Here is a 24,935-nt window from a genome sequence, read left to right as displayed (position 1 = left end):
AAAGGTGTATTTTAGCCAATCAACAGAATTTATAAAGGCTTTTGTTTTGTTTTATAACATTGTCTCTCTTGCAGTTCTGGTGGTTAGTACAGACATTAGAGCATAATAATTCTATAATTAATAATGAAAATATGATCTAACAACACAAATACAAGCTCTACTATCACTTTAGCTCAGACAGAGCTTAACTTACTTTTACTCTATCATAAATCAAGCCTGTTACCACTATCCATACCTAATTGGTTGATGATTATTTTTTCCCCAACAAAAGTACAATGCATTTAGAAGGGGCTGAAGGGAATCTGGGTTTTGGGTTTGGATTTGCCTGTTTCCCAGCATACATCAAGAAACAAATTATTCTAAGATAGGCTCAGAAATTGGTCTTTTAAGTGACAATGCTGCCTACAGAAAACAAAAGTATTCAGAACATATCTTCACCACCAAGATGGTCCAGTGGGCAAAGGCAGACTCCTGATGTTTTGGCTTCTCATTAGAAGCCTCCTGCTATCTCTGGTGCCTAAATGTGACCACAAACAGCAAAAACTTAACCAGAAGTGATGCAAACAGACTGACAGAAAGGAGAGTGACAGGTCTGGCTCATGGATACACAGTGACCCACAGTCAGGGCCTACACTCCAAACCCAAATGTAAATTCTGTCTGGGTATACACAGAGAACACCACTGATTATGATGGGATTGAAAACCTGCAAATGTCCTTTCAGGGAGATTCCAGTTACAAAGTCAAGCATCATTAGAGCATCAGTGAGTGCCTGGATCCAAGTGCTGCTTCTGCAGTTTGAGGGGGCTGTTTTCTGCTGTTCTGTTCAGAATAAAGAGACAAAATGTCCCAAGCCCAAAGATGTACTTCATTGAGTGGATGTAGAAATGCTTTTAAGAAATACATACTTAATTTTTTGTTTATTATCCTTTTGCATCCTGCATTAAATTATGAACTATATTTATAAATTCAGATGTAATTAAAATAATTAACAATAGCAACACCAACTATTTATTACACAACTAAAATAGGTTCCACACTGTTCTTCATGTGTACTTGTTCACTTCCTACAGACATAAGTAATGTGTAGACAGACACATTGTTTATTTACGACCCCAGTGACAGTAAATGTGGCATATGTGCCTACAGTGTTTGACAGATAAAATGAGTTATTTACAGAAGCTGGGTTTATTATGTATGAATACTGAAACAGCCACAGTATTTGGAAACTTCTCCATTTATTTTCCCAAGAGCTTGTTTCAGTGGAAATTGTGTTTTGAAGTGCTACATAAAAGGATAGCACAAATAGTCCAGTCCACTCTGTAATGCAGTCATCACTGGTATCTGCTAATTTTAGAATGGTCCTTTCTGACTTTATTTTCACAGGTCTTGATTCATACACTACTAAACTCAATGAGAAGTTTTCTATAAGCAACTGTGGGTTTGGAATTCAGACCTTATAAATAATATCTCTGCAGAAGGGTAGGTTCATTTCTGGGTCTCACTGTTTGGCATAATATGGAGAAGGTATAGAAATATGAGAGGAGGGAAATGGAGAACACTTTTGATTTATTAACCTTAGGTGTGAGATGGGAAAAAATGCAGAACACTTATGATCTATTAAGCTTAATTCTAAAGGGCTAAAAGTTGTTTCTAAAAATTGCTTCCATGAAACCAGAAATAAAAATTACACTGACTTTGGCAAGAGAAAAAAAGGATCCCCCTGGAGAACATGAATTGATTATTCCTTTTTGGTAAAACAAATAAGCTTAGACACCAGATTTTGAAAAGAAAATTACATATATCTCTTTTACTTGTACAAGATTGATGTGTAGTGAGGTATTTTCCTCCTTTTTCCCCAACAGTCTCCTTTACTCCATTTTCTACCCTTAGTTTTGAAATGGCTCAGAGCATTCTCACAAAACACTGCAGCCAGTGGCAGTGAGCTCTGCCCTGGCTCTAAACCTGCTGCTGTGGAGTGCTGCTTGTTGTGCAAGGGTGTTATGCAAGATGCTGCAAGCTGGAGAGCCCAGTGTCAAAGGTAATCCCTATGGAGCCTTGCATAACAGCCACATGCAAAATTACACTGGTGGCTTTTCATTGTTTCTGCATGGGGGTTGTTTTCTTTTTTTGGTTGTTGCTGTAGGTTGGGTGTTTGTCTTTTCAAATGAATTCTGCAATTTAACATTTTTCCCCCAAAATCTTGATAGAGCTGTGTGCACATTTTGCCTAATTTTCAAGTGCCTTTATACACAACCTATATGGCACATATTTTTATATACACAAACTCTTGCCACAGCTATCCAGGCCTCAAAACTTTTGGAACCCTTTCAAGGAATATTTGTGCTGTCTATTGTGGGAAGAACTGAGTTATCTCAGTCTGTGTTTCAGGCTGGAAAAAATAAAGTGTAAGCCTGAGCTGAGGCTCCCAGCACAGTTTATTAGCTCAAACACAAAGCTGTGGCTTTTTCTCCCCCCTTCCTCAGAGCAGAGAGAAGGCAATCATTCCAGAAGGAAAACTGTTCCAAAATATCAGCAATGCTCTTTACCCCATGTGACACTCAATCCAAGGTGAGACTTTGCCACAAGGATTACAATAATCCATATGCAAAGTCCAGACTTCACCACTGTAAAAATACACAAGAAATGGTGGGAGAACACATCTGAATACCTTCTCTTAATACATAAATACAGAAGCTTTGGCTCAACACCTCATACACATGTATTATAATCACCTCAGGGTTTAAAGAGCAGCTTGTTCACTCAAAGCTCCTCACAGAAGATATTGGATTGCTTCTCAGGTACAAAGCACTCAACTTGAAAGGTTCAGACTTTTCTATGACAACAGGGTACATGTTGTGCTGCTGTCACAACACCACAGCTATTTGCAACCTGCATCTGATGGCATATAAGAGGGAAACAGGGGAAACAGTAAGTCCCAAGAGTCATGGGACATCAACATTGTGGACAAAGAGGATATTGCTTTGTTTGGAAAGGGACTGAGTAGGAAAGTGGTTGTGGGAACAAAGAAGAATTTAAGAAATAATTGTATGATTCCACTCAGTAAGAGACAGACAAGCACTGCCAGTAAATTTAAGCACTGAACAGAACAGAAAACATTCAGCTGAAAACTGATTCCCTTGGGTCTAATTTTTGGTGGAAAGACCAGAAATGACAATTATTAAGACCTGTGATATTTGTCTATTCAAGATCAAAACCAGAAACCAGATGCAGTGAGGATCTAAATGTAGCTCCATGTCACAGGAGACAAGGCAACAAAATCTGTAATTCCTTCCCACTTCTATCACGTGTGATCCATTGTGAAAACACAGCAGTGTACCAGGAAAAGCCCTTCCAGACTCTGTAAATGTGGATGTAGATCTAATTGCTCACCTATGTACAGCTTATTTATAATTTTGCATTTGTAGATAGGCACAAACACAACACAAACTGGTAAAACCACTGCCAGAAAAATAATCACCTATGAAGTCCACAAAAGCTCAAGTTAATACAGTGCAGAAGTCAATTTTACTTCCAGTACTTTGAAGAAACAGATGCCCACAATCACCTCCCTGCTGACCATGCAGTGCCCCATGCCAGCTAACAGGAAAAGAAATTAAATACAAGGCCTTCCCACAGCCAGGATCCCTACTCAGCTTGGCTTCATTAAAGGACAATCCTTACATTAGTTCATCTGGGAGCAGTATTTCCTATGTATTTGACACAAACAGCCTTTCCTTCAGCACCAGAGCTGCTTGTCTTATTTTAGCTATTTGCTCTTGAACAAACTTATCTTTTGTGGTTAATGAAAGGGGAAATCCCTCTCTCTGTTCATGCCTCTTTTCCCTTCTGTCCTTCAAAGATCTGCCATCTGCCTTGCCCTAGGAGCTAAAATGACTGGAGCAACCAACAACATGGAGAATTCTTCTGAGCACCCATTTCTGAACCCCCATCCAAGATCTCTTATGGAAAATCTTCCATGCTTGGCTGTAAAGATCAGCTCCCTTTTCAGGTGCTTAGCTATGAAGCACTTAGAGAAGTTTTCCCTTCTCAAAGAGCTGGAGAGTGCAGCCCATGGTGAGGAGAAGGCAGGGTTTCCTCCATTCCTGCCACCTGCTGATACAGGTGTTCATGGTTCTTACAGGGAAGCTATGGAAGGCAGGTGCCCTTTCTCTACTGCTAGGACAGGTAATTTATCCCAGGTCACTCACTACCTGTGCCAGGGCCAGAGGATGAAGCTGCATCTCCACTAATAAGAAGTTCAGCACAGCAGAAGCCAACCTGCAGAGAGAGTCAGTGCCAGAGAACACCGGGTGTGTGTCGGGGGAAAGGAGGAGAGAGAAGGGGCTGTGATGCACTGGTGTGACTTCTCCTGAGCACCAGAGAGCATCTGGAGTGTGTTACTGGCATCCCTGCAGAGCTTCTCTTGTTTTCCTTTCAACCTAAAGAACTTTACTTCACATATTCAGAGACCACACCTCAATCAACCAAAAAACAGCAATAGGGGAAGCTCAGATTTCTTTCCAAAGTGTGCTCCTCAGAAAAGGTAAAATGCTAACAGAAAGGCAGTATTTTTCTTTCTAGCACCTGGGTCTTGCAACCAAGCAAAGTCAATAGTAATATGATAATCCTGATTTAGTTAAATCATTTAGCATCTGAAATCTGGTTGCTTATCTGAAGTCTTCATTACTGCTAAAACACCGGCTCTGAAAAAGGGGAATGAAAATTATAATTAAATAGGGCATCTCTCACAAAATCTGATACTTGGGACTAGGAACTTATAGCATGCAGAATTCTAATAAAAGCAGAAAAAACCCCATTATTATCAAAATAAATCAAATATATTCAATATATCAAAGTATATTAAAAACTGTAGCAAACAATTTTCTTGATGAAATGCAGGTGCAGCTACATCTTAATAAAACGTGTTTACCGAAAGAGCATTTGCAAATTTTGATTTTTCTTCTCCTCTGAAGAGCAATAACTCTATATGTCCTTCTTTTGCTTTCAGTCCTAAATAAGTTTAATTCAGACTGATCATTTATGGCCCAATTTTGCTTCTTCTAATCAAAATCAGAAAGCCTTAGTCCTCATATGGAATTATCTGGATTACCCACAGCAATACTATCACAAAAGGGCAGGACAGATCTAGCCTGGCTGTATTTTACCATCCCCTCAACACTCCACAAAAAAGGGTCTGTTTCTCAGTCTGGTTTACTTTGTTTAGCTTTAGCACACTGAATTGGGTATTTTATGTGTCAAGGAACTGCCAAAAACCAGCTCATCACTACATGGAGGGGAAAAAGCAATAGCACTTGTATGTAAAAATTAGTGGGATTTAAATGTAGTTCTTTCTATTTCTATTCAATATGCAGAAACCTGGTGGATGCAGCCCTGCCTCCATTCCACTCTACCCAGTCATTTCCTATCTGGTAGTGGAAGAAATAATTTATGACAATGGAAAAATATCTGCCATTGGCACGGGCAATGCTTATCCCATAATTGGCTTTTTGTCACTCCACAGACCTCAGGAAACTTTAATGGTCAAGTTTTGCTCTCAGAAATAGTGGCAAAGCTCAAAATCCCCAATTTCCAAACTTTGGATCTGCAAACCATTTGTGATCCATGACACCCCAGTGCGTGGTGCTCGCCATAAACCCGTGTGAAACGGTGACCTTTGTGATCACAGGATTGTGGAACGAATGACGTGGTTGCTAGGATAATTGCTTGGAATAAAAAGTACCCTTCTTAGTATTTCCCTAGCTAAATTTGTGCCATATTTCATGTCAATGTGAAACTGCCTGTGTTGGCGGGAAGAAAAGATGTTACAATCTCTCGCTGTTCCAATGCAAAATAAACTGTGAAGTTTTTCTTCACAAGGAAGGCACTTAAGAAAGCTACTCCTGGATGCAAAGAGAGGTTCAAAATTAACCATGTTCAAGTGGAAGTAGCATATGCTAGTCCCAGTTATATTTTTGGGGGAAGTTCCAGGTTTTCTGATGACATGAAAGATAGGGTTTCTTGACATTAAAAAGGATTAAACTGAGTTCAGGTTCCTGACCAGGATGTGAAGGAAGCCTTCATTCAGGATGAACTCTAAGTGATAAAATCCAAATCCTGACTTCCCCAAGCCACCTGAGGATTCGTATGATTTTCTAAGTTTACAAAGTATATATTAGTGTTTTAAGATATTTAAGAAAGAATTATCTCAATGTTTATATTTAAAATACTGGCAGATGTAAATGGATGCCTGAGTATTTACAAATAGCAGAAGTAATTGCCAGCTTGTCTTGTGGATTTAAGCAGCACAGCTTTCAGTTCAGTGAAATATAACCCAACAAGTTTACACATCTGGGGGATATAACAATGGGAGATTATTCTGAGGACATGTGCAAAGGGAAAGTAGCATGTGTCAACTGAAATATGTTTAGACTGGCAGAATTAATTGGCAGTATTAATGGGGATTGAGGCTTAGATCTATGATCACTGACTTCTCTCAGAGATCTTTGTGAATCCAAGCAAAATTTCGAGGCTTGTTAGCCTGGAAAGTGACACTGAATCTGTACTTACCTTGCCTCTTCCTCCCTCAGCTCCCCAAACCTTTTCTTTAAGCTCAATGTTACAGGACAAATAGCTACTTGAGCAGCACCCATAGAAAAAATGAAAATCACCACCTACCTTTTTAAACTTTCCTGAACTGAACGTACATAAAATTATCCCCACTAATGTGATTGTGGGCGATCAAACCCAAAGTGAAACTCCAAGAATTCCCTCCTGGAGGTGGTTTCTATATGCTCTTCTGTCGTGAAAAAGAGCAGTCATTCCCTCTGTAGGAAGAAAAATGGATACTCTGTGGGCCAACCATGGCCACTTATTTTTAGTGAGGAGTTTGGTATATATAATGCTACCACAGGTATCTCTACCTGCCTCATGTATATTAATTTATTAGTATGGAAAAAAACTAAATTTATGCTATTCTGCTGCTCTTAAGATTCAGTATAAGAGAATGGAAAACAAACTTTGCACTGACCCAGCAGGAAGGGAAAGGCAGAAGCGAATTCCTGTACTCTCAACAGAAGACCTGGTGTTGGTAGTTGCTACCTCACACTGATTTTTCACAGGAGAGATTTGAAAACTTCCTTTGGCCTGAGATGAAACTCTTAGCATTTTTAAACTGTTTTTCTCGTGCTTTATTATATGAGGGAACAATCCAATGTTTCTTTTAAAATGGGACATGGTATCACTTTGCCATAACAAAAGCCTGTTTGAGATTGGTTTATTGCCCAATTTTTAAATGCACATTGCCACAGCATTTCAGAGGAATGTATTTACATTTACCTTTCTAAAACACACAGTATATTGTGTTGCAGTTTAAAACCCACAAACTCAATCTGATATTTCTTCACTAATTTATTCCCAAGCCAATATGTATTTTAATGTTCCAAACTGTTGCTAATTAACACATGGAAATATTTTAACATGGATTTTGATTAATTCCATTTAACAGTCTAACCAGTGCTAAAGCATATGTGGTGTGTCATTTCTTTCTTTTGAGGAAGGCATTGGCATTAAATCTTTCAATCTTCCTGAGCACCAAATGCTAATTTCAGGAAGATTAAATAACAGACTGCAGCTACAGTTTCCTTTCTTTACTTCCCAGAAGGTGAAATGAACATATTTATGTGGGAGGAATTTCTTTACTGCACGAGCCAAAATACAGAAATTAGATTTTTTTCCCCAACACTGCTAATACACCAGCAATTGCCTGCCAACTAAATAACTTTAACCTATATCTGCAGTTCATGGAGCATTGCCAAGTTATATGTTCAACTTTCTTTCACTGTGGTTTTTTTTATTAAAGTATTCCCATATGATGTTTTCACTTGCAGCTCCTAAATGCTTTTCCATACTTGAAGCAGAGACTACAGCTCACAGTGGGGTGGCTCTGGCCATAACCAGAAATGCTCATGTAAGACCTCCTCTGATTTTCACATTTTAAAGGTATGTTGTACATATGATTCACGTTGTGTTGCTGCAATGGTTTAAAATCTGAGTGCAACTCTGCATGTCAAGAAACAAAAGGACAGAAAACAGCCTGAGGTGTGCATGTAAGCACCTCACACCTGTGAGAATGCAGGGACAGAGCAGGAGAGGCTGCCGGGGACCAGGGGTCAGTGCCCGGAGTATCAATCCAGCTTCTCATGAGATGGAGTCTGATCAGCTTAAGAGCAGTTAAGCACTTCTGTTCTTGTGACCTCCACCAGAAAGGTGACCACACCTGAGCACTGCAGTTGCTCTTTCCCATATGGTGAGCCCAGTTTCACTGGGCTTACCCTGCTGTCCATGTGCTGCCCTATGGCCAGCATGTTCCTGCTGAGAGCCCAGCCAGAGCTCACTGTACATTCACATCACACCTGCATCTCCTCCATGTCCTCCTCACCTCTGTTGTCTGAACAACCTTTTCTTCTGATTCTTTCCCTAGGGCTTATTTTACCTGTTGCAATATTCTCTATAAATCTTCATTCAGCTTCTAATGTATGGTGCTGTCCCTCCTTCTTTACCTGTCACTATCTGTATTACTGTCTCAACTGCTCCTGTAACATCTGAAGTGTTTTATGTTTGATTTCCTACTCTGTCTACAATACTCAATCACATTCTGCACCATTCAGCTGTCCTGGCATTTGCAAGGACCGTCCCAGTTGCTCCCTACTGATCTACACCTTCCAGATACAACAGTCTAATTTTCTACTTGACTACTATTTTCATCAGGATTAAAACTTTCTTCTCCTGCATTTATACCCCCTGATTATCTTTATGCTTCTTTTTACATATTTAACAGGTGTGTGTTGGATGCAATGTTTTCATCATATTCACTAAATGAGTGGCACTGGGAGAAAGTAAATTATAGCTTCTAGGGAGAGTCCCTGCTGTTGTTCAAGAAGCAGAGACTGTCCAGAGAAGCCCCAGGTTCAGTCCCAGTGATGATTAACAACAGCTGTCACTGCCCATGCAGAGATGTGTGCACACTCTCCTGCCTGCACTTGAAAAAACATGTGACTTCTGTGTTCTCAGACTATTTTAAAATCTTAGTTTCTCTACAAAGAATAAAGGTTGTGAAAACAAAATCTGAACGTTATGACAGGAATGAACAGTGAATATGTAGGTAGGTATTTTCAAACTAGCTGTGTGTTCCTTTAGAGGCTGTATCAGCTAAAAATAAAATTTAATTTTATTTAAAAATAAAATTTTGTATCAGCTAAAATAAAATTTAACATAGCTGGTAGTAAAGTTTAAAAATGACCATTCATTGTAGCACAGAAGGCCAAATGCCTGAATATCTGCCCATCCTGTTCTCAGAAGGAAGCAGGCATGCAATTCACTCAAGGACTGATGGAAGCCCAGAGTGAAAACACACACCATGAAACATTCCAATACATGAAAATGGCATTTTCCCCATCTTTTCTTACACGAGCATTGTTTATTTCACTGTTCAGAGAGAATATTTTTATTAAAGCAGGTTATCTTCCAGAAGAGTATTAAAAATAGTGCAAAGGCCCCACCTTTGTTCCACCTGCTGGGCTGGTCCTAAAAGAATGCCCTTGTTAGCTGACAACTAAGCAGAATACTAATACTAAGATCCAAGAACATCCTTCCTTATGCATTTGCACACTAGATAGGTGGATACAAGGTGCTGAAAAATTAGCTCTACCAGCTCCTGGTTATTATTCAAAAGGTACATTAACAGTCAACATTGAGATAACATAACACTCAATGCTGGTTTTACACAGCTGGTGGTATTTTCCTTTAAAAAAGTGATGGTTTTATAGTCATACACCAAATTTACTGTCAAAGTTATGAATACACCCTACAGTCCCCCTGCAGCCTTTGAATAATGCCTTCACATCTTTGCTCAAGCCAAACAAATTCTTCTACTGCTCTCCCCAAAGCCTTTGAGGTCATTTTACTTTGTGACATTTCATGAGACACCAAATGAGACAAGCAATTACTCTGGCACTGGGGATTTCAAAAAGGTTTACAAAAAAAATAAATCACTCTTCAAGACACCACAGGTCTGACTCTTCCCAGAGTTAACTCTAACTTCACTCAGACTTTTTTTCTTCCTCACAGCAAGTCAAAATTAGGAATAGCTTACAAAACAAAAACCACTAACAAATGAACAATGGGAAAGAAGGAACCTAACCCTTCTTTTCCCAAACCAAACACACACGGTCAGTTCTTTCAGCCACACTTATTCAATCGACTTCAAGTGCCCTGTTCTGAAATGCAGACTGGTCACAGTGGCTCAAAATCAGGCCCTAAATGTGCTGATTTATGTTTGATTTAAAATAGACAATTTGTCCTCTCACTATCCTTGCAAAACAGCTTTGCTAGCCATTGTCCAGGCCATGGGACAGTAGCCTTCAAAAGGCCACAATAAGAGGTCTTCAGTCGAGTGGTGTCATATGGTCTTCATTTAGAAGTATCATAAGAACATTACTTCTCACAGTATTTACAAATTAAAAACATATGGCTGTAACCTCTAATACTGCAAGAAATACTGCTCTTTGGGTTTGTTTTTGGCCTCAGACTTTTGAAATATGAACCAAGCAAAGGGATTTCATCTTAATGCGTGATTCAGTCCATTCTTCTTCCAAGCTCAAAGTCAGGGGGACAGCTAAAGCTGGCATTTGAAAAAAGTCATTTGCCCAGAACTATGGTAATGTACTTCAGTTGACAACTAGAGTAGCATGTATATCAAAAAGGGGTGGGGCTGGTTAAAGGCATCTACTTTCTAATAAATTAAGAAAAAAAAAGGTATTATGCTGGCTTTGGTTCCTATAGAGAGTTTTATAAGTCATATATAAGCCTCTTGCATTTACTATTTAGGTTCAATCAATATGGTTATCTACCTGTCAATTTTTCTTGCTCTTTAATGCAGAAGGAGAACAGCCTTTTTTATAGCCAGCTCAGAAAGCACTAAGCAAATCAATACATGCAGCGATAACAGAATGATTTGAAACATGCAACAGAAGCTTATCACTTTGCAGTATACTGAATCCGTCAAAATATTTTCCTAGAAGTAAAGTGAAAATAGAAGTTCTCCATTTTTTATTCCATAAGTGGAAAGTGACATAGATGTCGTAGGCCTTTTGGATTTGTTCCTAGCTTTGTATTTTTGGGAAAATTTATTACATGAGCATTTGCTACTTTGCAGGAACATGAAGCCAATTCTGTAGTGAGATTTAAAAACTGCCTTGAGATTTAAAAATTATCTCAATTGCTCTTGATTCCCCATCTCTACACCATTATTGGAAATCCATGCATTGTTCTGGGGAACTGGGCATAAGGTTTTCCAGGAATGCAGCTTCTGATGTTCCCACAGACCTTAAAACCCTCTGCTTTACCCAGGGCTCCCAGTAATTTGTGCTTGAGCCCAATCTGAAAAGTGCAGGCTTGCTTTCAGCTGTCACCTGCTGCCTTAGTCCATTTGAAATAATTTATAATCATCTGATTCCTAGAGGTTTAAATATACATACATGTACCAAGATTCTGGATTTTAAAGCAGCAGAGAGAGGATCAGCTGTTATTGTGGTCTCTAACATCTACTTTTTTGAAGAAATGCATAGGATTTAACTATGCAGCTCTCTTCGAGTGGTAAGTAACAATCATCTGCCATCATAGGATTTAAGTAGGTGGAATTCTGCATAATACAAAAGCTCTTTGCAATATTCCCGGCTTGCCACAATTTATCAGATGTTAAATGCAAGTTCAAAATTAATATATAAGTATTGCAATGTAAGTATGCATGTAAATACATACTAAAGAGATGGGAGTTAATAGGAAAGGAACAGGAAATAACATTTACAGGTTGAGGCTTTCTAACATTTTCTCTCCCAGTTTTAGCTTCAAGGCCATTCTTATCAACTCTGGTTGATTTCTGCATGAGCCCCAGGAACTCCCATCATGGCCCTATGGCTTCCCAGTTCATGAAGCTCTGCCCCACAGCTCCTGAACCTCAGGGACTGCCAGGCCTGGGCACTGCTGGTTACACTGGGTTTGGCTCAAGGCACCAAAACATAAAATGTTTTACCTTCACCCTTAGAAAACAATACTGATATGAAAAACAAAGCAAAAAGGTAAAAGAAATCAATAGGATCACAAAATCACAAAGGAACCCTTCTGTGATATAACTAAAAGTTTACAGAGGCTCTGCTACTTCTATTTCTCCACCAGAGATGGCCACTCATGGTGCAGAGTCAAGTCTGAAGTAGCTCTGTGTGGGTGAGCCAAGGTCTGGGAATCACACAGCAGCACCCACTCAGAGACAAGGGTTAGTCCACAGGTGTGTGAGAGCTGCTAACCACCTCCTGACCCACCTGGTGGGTCTGTGTGAACTCCCTGTGAATGTCCAGGACCTCAGAAATCATTGACCCACGATCCCTGGCCCAGCAGAGACACGCCATCAGAGAGGCATTAACAAAGCTGTCTGCACAGAGCAACTGCAAGATGGATGGGCATCTCTGATGGCAGAATTGGGCCCAGCAAATGAGCAAAGATTCTTAGAGCAACACCTCAAGTGACACAAATTATGTTATAAAATTGATCACTTCCTTACACATGGCAGAACGTTTCCAGGGCACTCAACATCTTATTCCATTAAGCCATGATAAATGACACCATATTTCCACATCAGTCTGAGCACTTCTTTTAAATCTGCTTGTTCAAATATTTGGTTACTTATTCCCCTCTCTCTCTGTAAGATAGCAAGAACAGTCTTTTTCTTTTCCAACACTGCATGCCCTAATGGATGCCATTATTGCAGGACCATCACCTAGGAATTTTATTTCTTTACAGAATTCCTCACCTTAAGAACAAGCAAAACTTTGAGAGAATCACTAAAAACCTTTCAGTATGCATTCATCTGCATACACTCAGGAACTTGAAAAAATGGACTCAGATATAGAGGAAAACCACAGAACAAATTATGCAAAAATGCCCCAAAACAATTCTCCTACTGCTAGATCACCACCAGCACGTGGAACAGTGTTAAGATGGAAACCCATGGAGTAGGAAAAAAATTGTTTCAAGCAGATCACTATGGCTCGAGGTGGCTTGGGAAGGTTCATAAATTGATAAGCACCACCAAAGGATCGTAAGCCTCCACATCAATTGTATAAAGATTACAACAGAGCCACTCACTGCAGTCATTCTGAAAAGGTTATGGGTTTCACAGGTGTGCACTGTCAGTTCTGATTAAGCTTAAACTAAACCAGTTATCTATAATGTTGGATTGGAAGGAGTTTTATAGCTGAACGCGAGGTAAATCAAATTCAGGATACACATCTGTGGAAAAACACAGAGGGCCAAAGTTCACAGTCCTGACACAGGCAAAAAAAATCCAACTCTCCAAACTCAGGAGGAGATTTGCCTGTAAAAGATCCATCAGTCTGGCTATTGTTCTGTGTTCTGTCTCAGAAAGGAAAGTTATTTTGTTGCAGCTTTGGGTTTTCCTTCTCTCTTCAACACTCTCAAAATGCAGACTGTTTGAAGATTATTATCTACTTTCATTTCTAAATTGCCTAGAGTTTACAATTTATCTGAATATGAAATTAATTATACACCTATACTTTTCACTATGCAGGATATAAACTAAAAAAACAACTAAAATAGCAACAAATTCATAATTCAATGTTTCATCTTTGCAACTAGGAACCGTTCCAAAAACAACAATTCATATCAGAGGTTGCTAGAGCTATGCAAGAACATGGGTGAAATTCTGCGCCCAAAAAACATTGTTAACAACTCAATCGATTTCATAGTGCCAGGATTTCACTCAAAAAGTAAAGAGATTAAAAATGCATTCTTAGTAGTTGACACCAATTGCAAAAGGTACAATTTATTTCCAAAAATACTTTGCATTAATTCTGCACTTTAAAGTGCTTCTATTGACTCACAGCGTTAATAGATGGCGGAAGCGAAAGAAAGTATTTGCTTTTGCAACATCATTATTTCCTCTGCATGCAATTATTTACTTGCCAAACAATGCTAGTGACAAATCGCAGCAGACTCTGAAGTCATCTACACCAGCAGATTTTTAACCCAAGGTAAAAATAAACAGAAACATCTGTAAAGTAATCTTGCAGAAAGCTACGTTTATTAACAAATACATTTTCTAATAAAACACCATCTGCAAGCAACCCTCAGCTTCCACTTGATATAAATAGGCCTTTTACTGTTTTCAGATGCAGTTCCCAGAAAATTATTCCAAGCTCTACTGCAAAACACATCAGTCTTTGTTGCTGCCTGGAATGTTAATAAATAACATCAAGTTTTTAAATAGTCAAACAAATTATTGGCTTGAAACAATTATTCCAATAGAAAAAGCTGACCTTTTGCAATAAAGTGGTTTAAGAATGCATCGCTCCTCATTCCTAGGATAAAAATATTACCAAGCAGGGAAATATTTTTGGGAAAACAGAAAGCTATGAAAAACCCATCTTGCAATTCTGCTTATATGTACACTGTACACCTACCTTCCAAAGGTTACAGGCTTAGAGAAACTCAGACTAAGAGAAAAAATACACAGAGTATAAATAGTTCAATCCATATCCTTATTATACATTTGTGCTTGGAATGGACACGAATATGAACCAACTAAAATGTTCCTCACAGGACTACTGTTCTGACCAGCAATACAAAATTCAACAGCTTAAACTGTTGGTTGCAGAGATTGGGACTGAATCCCAGTATTAAGAGCTCTTCAAAATGCATAAAAGCTTCAATGGGAAACATTTTCATAAGCATTATTCACAACTTAAGTCATATTAATTCTAATAAAAAGAAAAAAAGGAATTTAGCAAACTCTGCAAATAAACTCCTTCCTGGCAGCACTGTTTAGTACCACTGAAATTTGAACACTGCCATTTTTCCTTAGAATTTAAAACAGCAATCTGTCTATCAAACTACCTACTAACTGAGAATTCAAGAGTAAGAATTGCAGATGAACTGAGATATTAGAGTTCCCTGTCCAGAACCAGTATAGCTGGCATACATATATTACACCCAACAGAGATCTAGCCTTTTAATATTAATCATAAACAAGAAACGTTAGTATTCCAAGCTGTGCTTTAAAAACTACATTAAATACTGCTACTGGGACTATCACAACAAACCGCCAAAAGAAGTCATGCACATTCCAGAAAAAGGAATACACTGTATTGTTTATTCCAGTAATGGAACTGCATATTTCCAGAGAAAAATATTTAGTGAATGTAACACTCAAGCAGTACAAGAGAGAAGATATTTTAAACCACTTACTTCACTAACAGGAGGAATGTTGAGCTTTGGTACTTTGTTCTTCGAACTAGGTGTGTTCACTTTTCCATCCAGCAGTGCTCCAAAGGACTGATTTCCATATCCACTCTCAATTTCTATCGGGGGCTTCAGTTCAGGTGAGTCATTGGGCACCTGGTCCTGACCATCCATAGGCCTGACATAAGCTGTAGGCTTTTGCTGGACCATGCTGTTCTTACAGTGAAGTCCTGGTGGGAAATTCTGAGTGGAAAGACCATTGTTTGCAGTTAACAAAGAAGTGGAAGGAAGTGGAGATCCAGGACCATGGCCTACAAACTCGAGCTCTGTGGGTGACTTGGAATGACTGTTTTCTTTGTAAGTGTGTTCTCCAGGTGCTGACTTTGCATGAGTGTGCCTCCTCGAATGTGAAGATGTTGCCATAGCATTTGCTTCCTCAGTTCCCCCACTTTTATGCTGCTCACTCTGGCAGTTATAGAGATCTTCATACCTGCCCTGGGACTGGTCATGGGAAGAGCTGTGCTTTGTCCGACTCTGCTGGCCACTGGATTGGCTTGGCTGGGCCCCACTGGAGTTGTGACCACTGCGTGACCAGTCTGTCCTCGACTTCCTGCTGCTCTGGTGGCCGTGCAGCAAAGTAGAATTAGATGACAATGAAGAAGGTGGAGGCATTGATGTTGATGAGTTGCCGCTGATCTGATGAGATGGGATCATCCTGTTCCTCGGTTCTGGGAAAAAGTTCTGTTCATTTTTGTCAATGGGCGTCTGTGGTACAGAATTCTTTGGGATTCCTACAAGGTGGCTCTGGTTGGAGTGGTTGGTTAACAGATCCTTCATCTCATCATAATTTCCCAATGTGTTCTGGACACGGTTTGCAAGGGCGTCGCCTTTATTTGTCTAAAATATATTTAAAAAAAAAAAAAAGACAAGAAAAGCGTGAGTAAATTCCTGATTTACAAGTTACTGCTCAGAATAGTTGTCTTAGAAGATGGCAAATGTTAGCTGTTTAATGGTGTCATGCTGACATTTAATTAAATTTCAATTACATTTTGCATATGTTATGTAAGAAAAACCTATCAATAACTGTGTTCAAAGAATCTCTTGAAACAGGCTTGCATCAGTAACACTTGTCTACTGCTTCCCATTTTCTTAAATATGCTCTCAGAGAAGTGTTTAAATTGCATCAGTTATGGATGTTAGGCACAAAATAAGCTGGGTTTATGTCAGAGATGTTGGGCTTGTACATTTCATATGGTGCAAAACACGAATGCACAATTACTGGCTACTGAGCATTTGAATTGTAATCACACAGTTGATGTAAGTATGTTATTGCTCTATCAGCCCCTTGACCACAGTCCTGCCATAAACAGAAGCTGGGCAGTCTGTAATAGCACCAAACTCTTCACTCCAGTTTAACTTCAATTACTTTTCCATGGAAAGTAGAGTTTGACCTGAAGTATCTAATCTGAAGCCAGAGAAGAAAAAGCTTCTACCACATGCTCTGGTAGGTTCAACGTAAAGATCATTCAAAAATATTTTCTCATAGAACTTAGACATGGTTGCCACATTCTTAAGCACCAGGATTCTTCTGCTGTCTGCAGGCTGGTTGTATTTCTTAATCCCGCTTTTCTTTGATTTCCAGTAATTATTAAATAAATACTGACTCATATTTGTTTCACTGCTATTATACTTTTCCTTTTGAAGCATTAAGTTTCTTTTTCCTTTTCCCTTTCACTTGTAAAAAGTGCTGGACAAATAAGCTGGAAGCTATAATTACTACACAGCTGATTTCCTCTCTCTTCCTGTTCTAACTCACCCCACATGGATGCAAAGCAGCAGCCTTCCTACTGACCTTTCTGTTCCACTGAAGAGACCAGCAGAGAACTAAAACATCTCATTCCCCATGCTCATGGCTTTACAAGACTCAAAAGATAAAAACAAAGCTGCACTACAGTTCCTGTTCAAGCAGATGGTTCAGTTCTACAGTCTGGAATTAAATGACAAAGTTATGTCATGATACAGCCAACTCTACTTCTGTTTGGAGGGGTTTTTTCACTCAATAAAACAAGCAGTGCCACAGTCCAATGGTGCCTTAACACCAGGCCATTGAGATGGGGAAAATCAGCAGCAGGAGCTTGTGCTTGGTTAGAGAGTGTCACAGTTCTTTGGTGAGGGATCCTACTATGCCCCTGATCCCACTTTCCTCAAGTATTAAAGAGAAGTTTGAGTGATGAAAAAATTCATGCATGGATTTCTCCTGAAATATCTACTTACATTAGACACTGCTGAACCAGTCAGAGGATGAGCAGAGCACTGAACATGCCATAAAAAATGTTTAAAAAAGAAGATAATAAATGCAAATTTCCTTTTGCTCATTCTCAGGGATTGTAACATATATTAGCACTGCACTGAGGCAGTGATTTAAAAATTAACTGTTCAATGTTGTTCCCGTCTCTATACATTTTGCCAGTGTTTCTAACTGATACAGTTAATAATCCCAGTTGTGGAGAACCACGAATCACTTTAATTCACTAAGTCCCTAGGTTGGTCATTTTAGTGGCAAAAATTATATTCTAGCTAAGCCAAGAATAAGCTCTTTGTATATGAGCAGTCTCCTTCAACTGAGTTGCACAATGAGCTGTTTGGGCAGCAGCCAAAACCAGGCTTTCTCTGTTCAACCCCCAAATTTAAAACAAGGAGATTCCATTGTGCTTAAGGGCCCAGCAGGAATTATGATCCGAAGTCTAAACACTTACATACTTGTTCTGTTTCCTCCCTGCCCAAACACTTTAACTCCTTACGGGATAGAACATGGGAAATAACAGCACCAAAATAAAAAACCTGACCACCAACCTTCACCTCTGTGGTTCAGCTACACTTCCAGGGAGCATTTAGCTTACTTTCCAGAAAGCACAAGTTAAAAAAAAAAAAGGTACTGACAACATATCATAACTGTAACACTTCAACATCCCAGCACACTAAATGGCTCTTGTCTAGATCCTCACAGAGAAAATGTTTTAACTTGAAAGTAGATCTTTTCAATTATTTTATGTTGGAGTACCTAATTCTCTCAATGTATTTTCTTTTACACGTCACATGATGATAAATATAACTTTGCTTTATATTAACTCTATTTTATGCCTAATGTTCACATCCTGGGGATAAAAGACATTGTATAAATGTTAGGTATTATTATTATTCATAGTCTTTTACAGGGAACATTAATAAAAACATATTTACTGAAAACCATGGAGATTAAATTATTTTAAACATCCTTAGTGTACTTTAAGTACAGTAAAGCTCATATCCAATGGTTACTGAAGTCAATGGAAAGACAATTACTCTCTTCAGTGGCCTTTGGACTGCAAAGCAAAAGACCATTATTAATGGTAATTTGGAATGCATTTAAATAAAATTAGAACACACACAGCTAAGATCAGACCTAGGCAGCACATCACAATCTGAACGAGCTCAGGAATGCAGTGCACTGTTCCATCTGCATTTAAGATATAAAGCATAACAATAATGTTTTTACTTTATTTCCACAACAAATTCAGGGCTCATACAAGAAGCACAGGATTCTTGACAAGCCTGGATACCAGCATGAGAAACACAAAATCCAGTCATAATTTCTGCTTGCTCTTTGTTACTTCCAGACTGGGGACAATTTCTACCTTCATATGCTGGGTAATTGGCTGATTTCCTAAAGAAAACCTCTGTATGTCTTATTTTTTGAACAGCATGCTGAATCACAATTTTGTTGCTATCAAGGAAATGCAGCATTTTGATTATTCCAAGGCATAAATTATATGCCTGGTTTATGACTCATTGCTAGTAGCATTCCCCCTCATTCTAGGCTTCTGTTAATTTAGGAAATGCCCATCTTCCTGCATTTGCTTCTATTTCTTTCAAAAGCTATCTATAATAGAATCCTACTGGAAGACTAATTTGCTAGCTAGCTATTGCATTATAGTTTTACAAAGAAAAGAACTAATGCACTCAAACTTATAGGCCCCATTTACAAGTGTTTTTTGAAAATTTGTGTGAAACTTGAGGTTTCATAATTCATTCACTTCCTTATGCCTCATAGTTAAACTAACCTCCACAGATTAGAAGCTGAGATCTTTTTTATGCTAAGCTTGAAAAGCATGGAGGGGCTTTACCTGAAAAAGATAAATGATTTAATATTCACCAAAGGCTCCACAATGGAGATGCTGCTCATTAGGTTCTCTTTCCCAAGCTGAACTCTTCTGAGGCAATTCCTTTGAAAAGTAACAAAAATACTCCTACTGTTTTCTTTTAAAATACTCATCTGTGAGTAATTCAATACATTAAAAGGTATCAACAATTCAGTAGTAAAATTACAGCTTCTCTCAGGAAAGCTCCAACACTGCTTTTTCAAATGTCTGTTGCTGTTACACTGCAGGCCCTTCTCTGATCCCTTCTGCAAAATCCAGCATGAACAGGTTGCATCAGGGTTTGAAGGCAGGACCTGCAACCCACTTGCATTAAAGAGCAACACGACCCTTACTGCCTGACCTTCCCAAAATAATGCTGGATGTCATCACATTGTCAAAGGTGTTGTTTTCCCACATGAGACAGTGGAGCTTGAAAAGGAGACATTTATCTTTTAACAAGTGTGGAAAAATGTATTTTATACACCCACAGAAATAAGCATCTCTTTTCATGTAAGTGCACACATACATAAACTACAAAAAATCAATGTAGAAACATGCATTTGTCCAAAACTGTAATGAACACCCACGTTTTATTTGACAGAGGGAAAGAAAGAGGCTGTAACAGCTAGAGCAGAGAGATGATAGATGGAGGCACATACTCCACACATCTCATGATGCACAATGGCAGTAGGTTCCATGAGAAAATCTCAGCTCCTTGCTCTTTTAATGCAACTTTTAATATCAATTTCTTAGTGCACTCTTAGAACAGCTGCCAGTTGTTCAGTCTTTAAAGCTTCAGAAACAGCAGTGGTGGTTTGCCCTGCCCTGACCCTACCTGGTCCCTCCTCTGGATACTGTTGAAGGAATGGGGAAGGAATGATAAACAAGTAAGGATACCAGGTCTGGGAATTAAAGAAAGAAAAAGAGATGTTTCCTTTTTCCTGAAACCTGCTATTCCCAACCTTCCCTTTGGCACTGCAGTCTCCATGTCAGCTCCCAGCCTCAGATCTTTCAGCAATGTACCAGCTGTACCCAGAGCTGATGCTCAGCAGCAGAGCCAGCCCAGCGAGGATGTGGAGCCTGTGCCCATCACAGGCCAGAGCACTTTGCTGGGCAGTGCTTCATCTCACTCTGCTCCCACTGAGTGTGACCAGAAGAGACAATGCAGCTTCTTGTGGGCACAAGGCCTTGAGTCTCATGAACACAGAAACATCTGGTCATCTCAAAATTGAGAAGAAATTCTAACTGCACATGCAGGATATTTGTTCTCACATCAGGGTCTCTTCATTTTGTTTTAGAAAAAATGCAAACAAACCCCAGAAATTAACTTTGCACTTACTTAAGAATAAAAATCACTACATATCCACTGAGAGTTAGATTCAGCTTTTATTAGTGCCTAGGAAACTCTACTGTGGCCGAGTCTTAGCAATGCAGAAGTTAAAAAGGAAACAGTGGTTTATCACTTAATCCCTTTTTTTCTCCTAGTGTAAAGTGAAGGCAAGACCTAGCTTTCCCATCTAATTTTGTTTCTACCTGTTTTTTCAAATTTAAGACTGATTTAACTATTGAATATTTAACTGCTTTTGCATGCAATTTTCTCTCAATTTTTCTCTTTCACAATTTACAATTATAATGCTTTTTTAGTGTGGTATTGTATTATATTTTGCTTTATCACACAAAGTTTACAAACTTCTCTGCCAAGCAGGTGAAAAGCAACTTAAAAAATTTTGCCCAGAAAGACCATCAGGATAATTTTTGGCTTTTTAGTCATTCAGTTTTTGAAAAGAAACCACATGCTCTGTGTACACTTGGTGCAAATACACACACACTAAATAGACCTAAAATCAGATACTGTCATTCTTATTATACAGTAGATATTGGTGATATATGATTTCAGTTTTTGCCACAAAATTTTGCAGTGTGTTGCATACTGGTCTACCTCCTGAAATCCAAATAACCACTTGCATTAGTCTAATGGAATTATCCATACAATATTTACAATAATATTGAGTAGCTGCATGGACTAGTAATGTTCCATAGGATTAATTCAGCATGGTATCAGCCACTTACCAAGTGTATGCCACGGGTAAGGGATCTCAGCCTTGGGGAAGGAAAGAATCTTTACCCCTGAGAGGCACCCCTGCTCAAGCAGAGAGTCACCTGGGGCGCAGTGCAGCTGCACTTTAGGGTGAGATCAAACTGGGCTCATGCTGGTGGTGACATTTACAGGGTAAATAGTTGGCTGCCAATCAATACAACGGACAATAGAGATGTCTTCACTTTACCTCTGATATCTTGCACTGTACTCTGGTTATCTTCCACTTTGGGGTTTCAAAACCACCTTTTGGAATGTTTGTCAAGACACCTTCACTGTCTTGAACATGAGCCAGGGGCTTTCCAGCTGGCAAATTCATGCCAAGAAGGAAAGGCCTGTTGCTCTTCAGCCTGCCTGAACCAAAGTACAGCCAGGAGCTGAGTGCATCCACCACACTTTTGTGGTCTGTAATTATTAGACACCATGTGATAATAATGGCAGTCTTTTCTCCTCCTTTTTGGGCGATTTTCAAAGAGTCCTCATCCTCCCTTACAGCTGCTAACAATGTAAAATGGAAAGATGAAGTGGTGGCCTTTCAATGGATGTCACTGATTGGGAGGAGAAAGAGATATGGAAATTTACATTCTGATGAATTCTTTAGGGAATGTCTTACTGAAAATCAAAGCAGTAGAAATCATAAAGGGGGACATCCCTTGGTGATAAAAATCTCAGGCAGCAAAGCTCCTTAGAGAGAATAAGACTTGTAACAAAAGTTCCTTTCATATCCTTGTTATGCTCCCCAAAGATTCAGTCTCCCAAAAGACTTCTTTGGATGGTTATGATTGCACAAGAAAGATTATGGACTCATTATTTACAGAGAGGACATTGGTTTTAAAAACTCAGATATATTTTCTTCCTAAAAATGAAAGAAGTTATTGTAAGCTTTGTAGGTACAAACCACTTGTAGAAATACCAGCTGCACATACTTCTACTGCAGGACTTTGCTGTGAGTTAAGAGGAAGAAATCTTGACCTGGACTGTAACCAAAACTCCTGATTTTGCCAATGCAGCCTGGGCAGCACATTCAGTTTGCTCTGCTGCCATATGCTGATTTGGATAATCAGTGTATTCAAGAGTGGAAGTACCAAGGCAGATGCAATACTTCCATTTCTTAGAGGTGATGAGAAGCTTTATTTGTACTTGTGTAAGACATTCTGAAAATGCAAAATGTAACAAAGTCATTTACCTTGTAGGGTTCCCCAAAGAGGTTAAAACCTGAAGCAAAGAGATCTTCATCCTGCTGGACTTCCTGGTTTCTTCTCTCCCATTCCTTCCGCTTAAGTGCACTCCGGTCTTGCTCATAGTGACTGGAGAAAGACAAAAATGACAAGACATGATTTTCCCCATCATTTTGTTACATGTTTATTACTATCAGTAATAGCAACAAACCATCGGAAACAATGCAACTCCTGAAAGAAACAGCCACTGAATCATTTTCCCAAATTTAAATCTGGAATCATAAACCTATGCAAAATTGGGCAGTAGTGCAGTCAGTACACTTCTAAAATGGAAAGAGATTAAATGAAACAATGAAAATATTGTTTACCAATTCACAGAGCCTTACGCAGAAGAAGAAAATCCATTTTGACATCCTTGTACTAGCAGCCTGTAAACACACATGCAGCAGCACACAAATGCACACACGTGTGCCCACAAAGCACGGGTCTGTGCAGGGAAAGCAAATGGGAAGGCAAGGAAGCACAGCAACACCTACAAATCCATTACACTGAACATCCATCCCAAGGCTCCAGTTCAGCCTCGTGTGATTTAGACCACTTAATTCTATCCCACTTCTTGTTAAAATTTATGTATGGCTTCATTGCAGATGTCAAGGAGGGGTTAAGAAGTGTTTTGTAGAAGCAGGCTGCCGGAAAAGATTTTAGGATAGTTGATTCCAGGATCAGATAATTCTACAGACAAACACAGAAAAGGATCTAGCACCTCGTGCAGCAATGGTGAGTGGCACTTATCTGTGTGTCAGCTTGCTTTGTGCACCTGCCAGACCTAGATGACAGGCTGAGAGACCACATTCACTTCTCCCCTGAATAACACTGAAGTACTTCGGTCTCTTGGCTCTGCCAACTACCTCCTGCTCCTCTGAGGGAAGAGATATAATTAAAACCCTGAAGGAGAGGGAAAAATAGCAAAGGGAAGAGGAAAGGAAAAGATGCATACTTCAACTTGCAGTGACAACCTCTCACGTGACAAGCATTAAGGGACACTTCTGTGCTTTCAAGCCGCATTTGATTTGTTATGAGGCTTTTGGCTCTGCTTTGTGTCAGTTAATTAGCCCCGAATTCCAGATGACAATTTGAATAGCGGATTCGGTGCATGCCCTGATGTTATCTGCAGTAAGCACAATCTCCCTGATAGATCCTGGCCGTGCATGCACACATCCACACACAGCCTGCATGTACAGATGCTTACACACAAACACACATATTCCAGCTGTAACAAAGAACAGTTCATTCTCCTATCTCTGGCGAGAATGAATTAAATCTCCACAGAGCTCCACTGCACTTGGAAGATAACCAAATATCTACAACTTTTGCCTTTTTAGCTCAGCATGATATTGTATTGAAAGCTTCACACCGAGAGATATAATGAGGAATGAACTGCACAGTGATGAGGCTTTAACAGTGTATAAAGTCACTGATTTCTGAGTGAAACCACAATTACTAATTTGAAGCACCAGCTAATTAAAACCACAGCTATGTATTTAGCCTCTTGTTATACCTACTGCAGTTTATAATTATGAGGACCTCTTTATCTACTCAATTAAAGTTCTTATGATTCAGGCAGGTTGTGTTTGAACCTGCAAGCCCTGTGGAGAGCACAGGAAAGCATATGTCTGTTGCCTGATGACTCCATGTAGCCTTGCACTTATACACTTGTTTTTATACAGGCAAGGAAAGAAAAGAAGAAAGACATGCCACAATGAGATTTCTAAATAAAAAATATGAATTAATAATTGGTTTAAGCAATTCAAGACCACTCAGACTTGGATTGAATAAGGCTGGATTATGGCTTGTAAACTGAATGCAAAACCACCTACATAGGCTGAGCTGAATGATTGCCATCCACATTTTCCTTCTACAAACTGGAAGGCTGAAAATATGCCATGTTTTGTTTTATTTAATTTAATTGTTTGTAACACCTCCTGACATCATTAACACCAAGAGCAAGCTCCAGAACACTGTAATAATCAATGCTGTGTTTTTGCAGAAGGTTTGCTGGTACTGTTTGCTGCTCTCCTGAGGGAGACAGAGGAGGAAATTGTTGTAAGGACAGCCACTTTTCTATTCTACACATGACCACAATGTAACACTGTAAATCACAAGCAACCTGTTCA

General features: G+C 39.2%; 1 protein-coding gene across 4 annotated transcripts in view; it reads right to left on the bottom strand.

The window, feature by feature from the left end:
• AFF2 (ALF transcription elongation factor 2) overlaps nucleotides 1-24,935 on the bottom strand; it is a 332,807-nt gene that overhangs the window by 224,458 nt on the left and 83,414 nt on the right. For all 4 annotated transcript variants that reach the window (XM_059859354.1, XM_059859352.1, XM_059859355.1 and 1 more), the window contains exons 2-3: nucleotides 22,770-22,890; nucleotides 15,317-16,207 (exon numbers count right to left, since the gene is read on the bottom strand). In XM_059859354.1, coding sequence (XP_059715337.1) covers nucleotides 15,317-16,207; nucleotides 22,770-22,890 — 1,012 coding nt within the window. The remainder of the gene's footprint in view (nucleotides 1-15,316; nucleotides 16,208-22,769; nucleotides 22,891-24,935) is intronic.

The sequence above is a fragment of the Haemorhous mexicanus genome, chromosome 14 (assembly GCF_027477595.1).
Source record: "Haemorhous mexicanus isolate bHaeMex1 chromosome 14, bHaeMex1.pri, whole genome shotgun sequence".
NCBI lineage: Eukaryota > Metazoa > Chordata > Aves > Passeriformes > Fringillidae > Haemorhous > Haemorhous mexicanus.
This window is presented reverse-complemented; position numbering and strand designations above follow the sequence as displayed.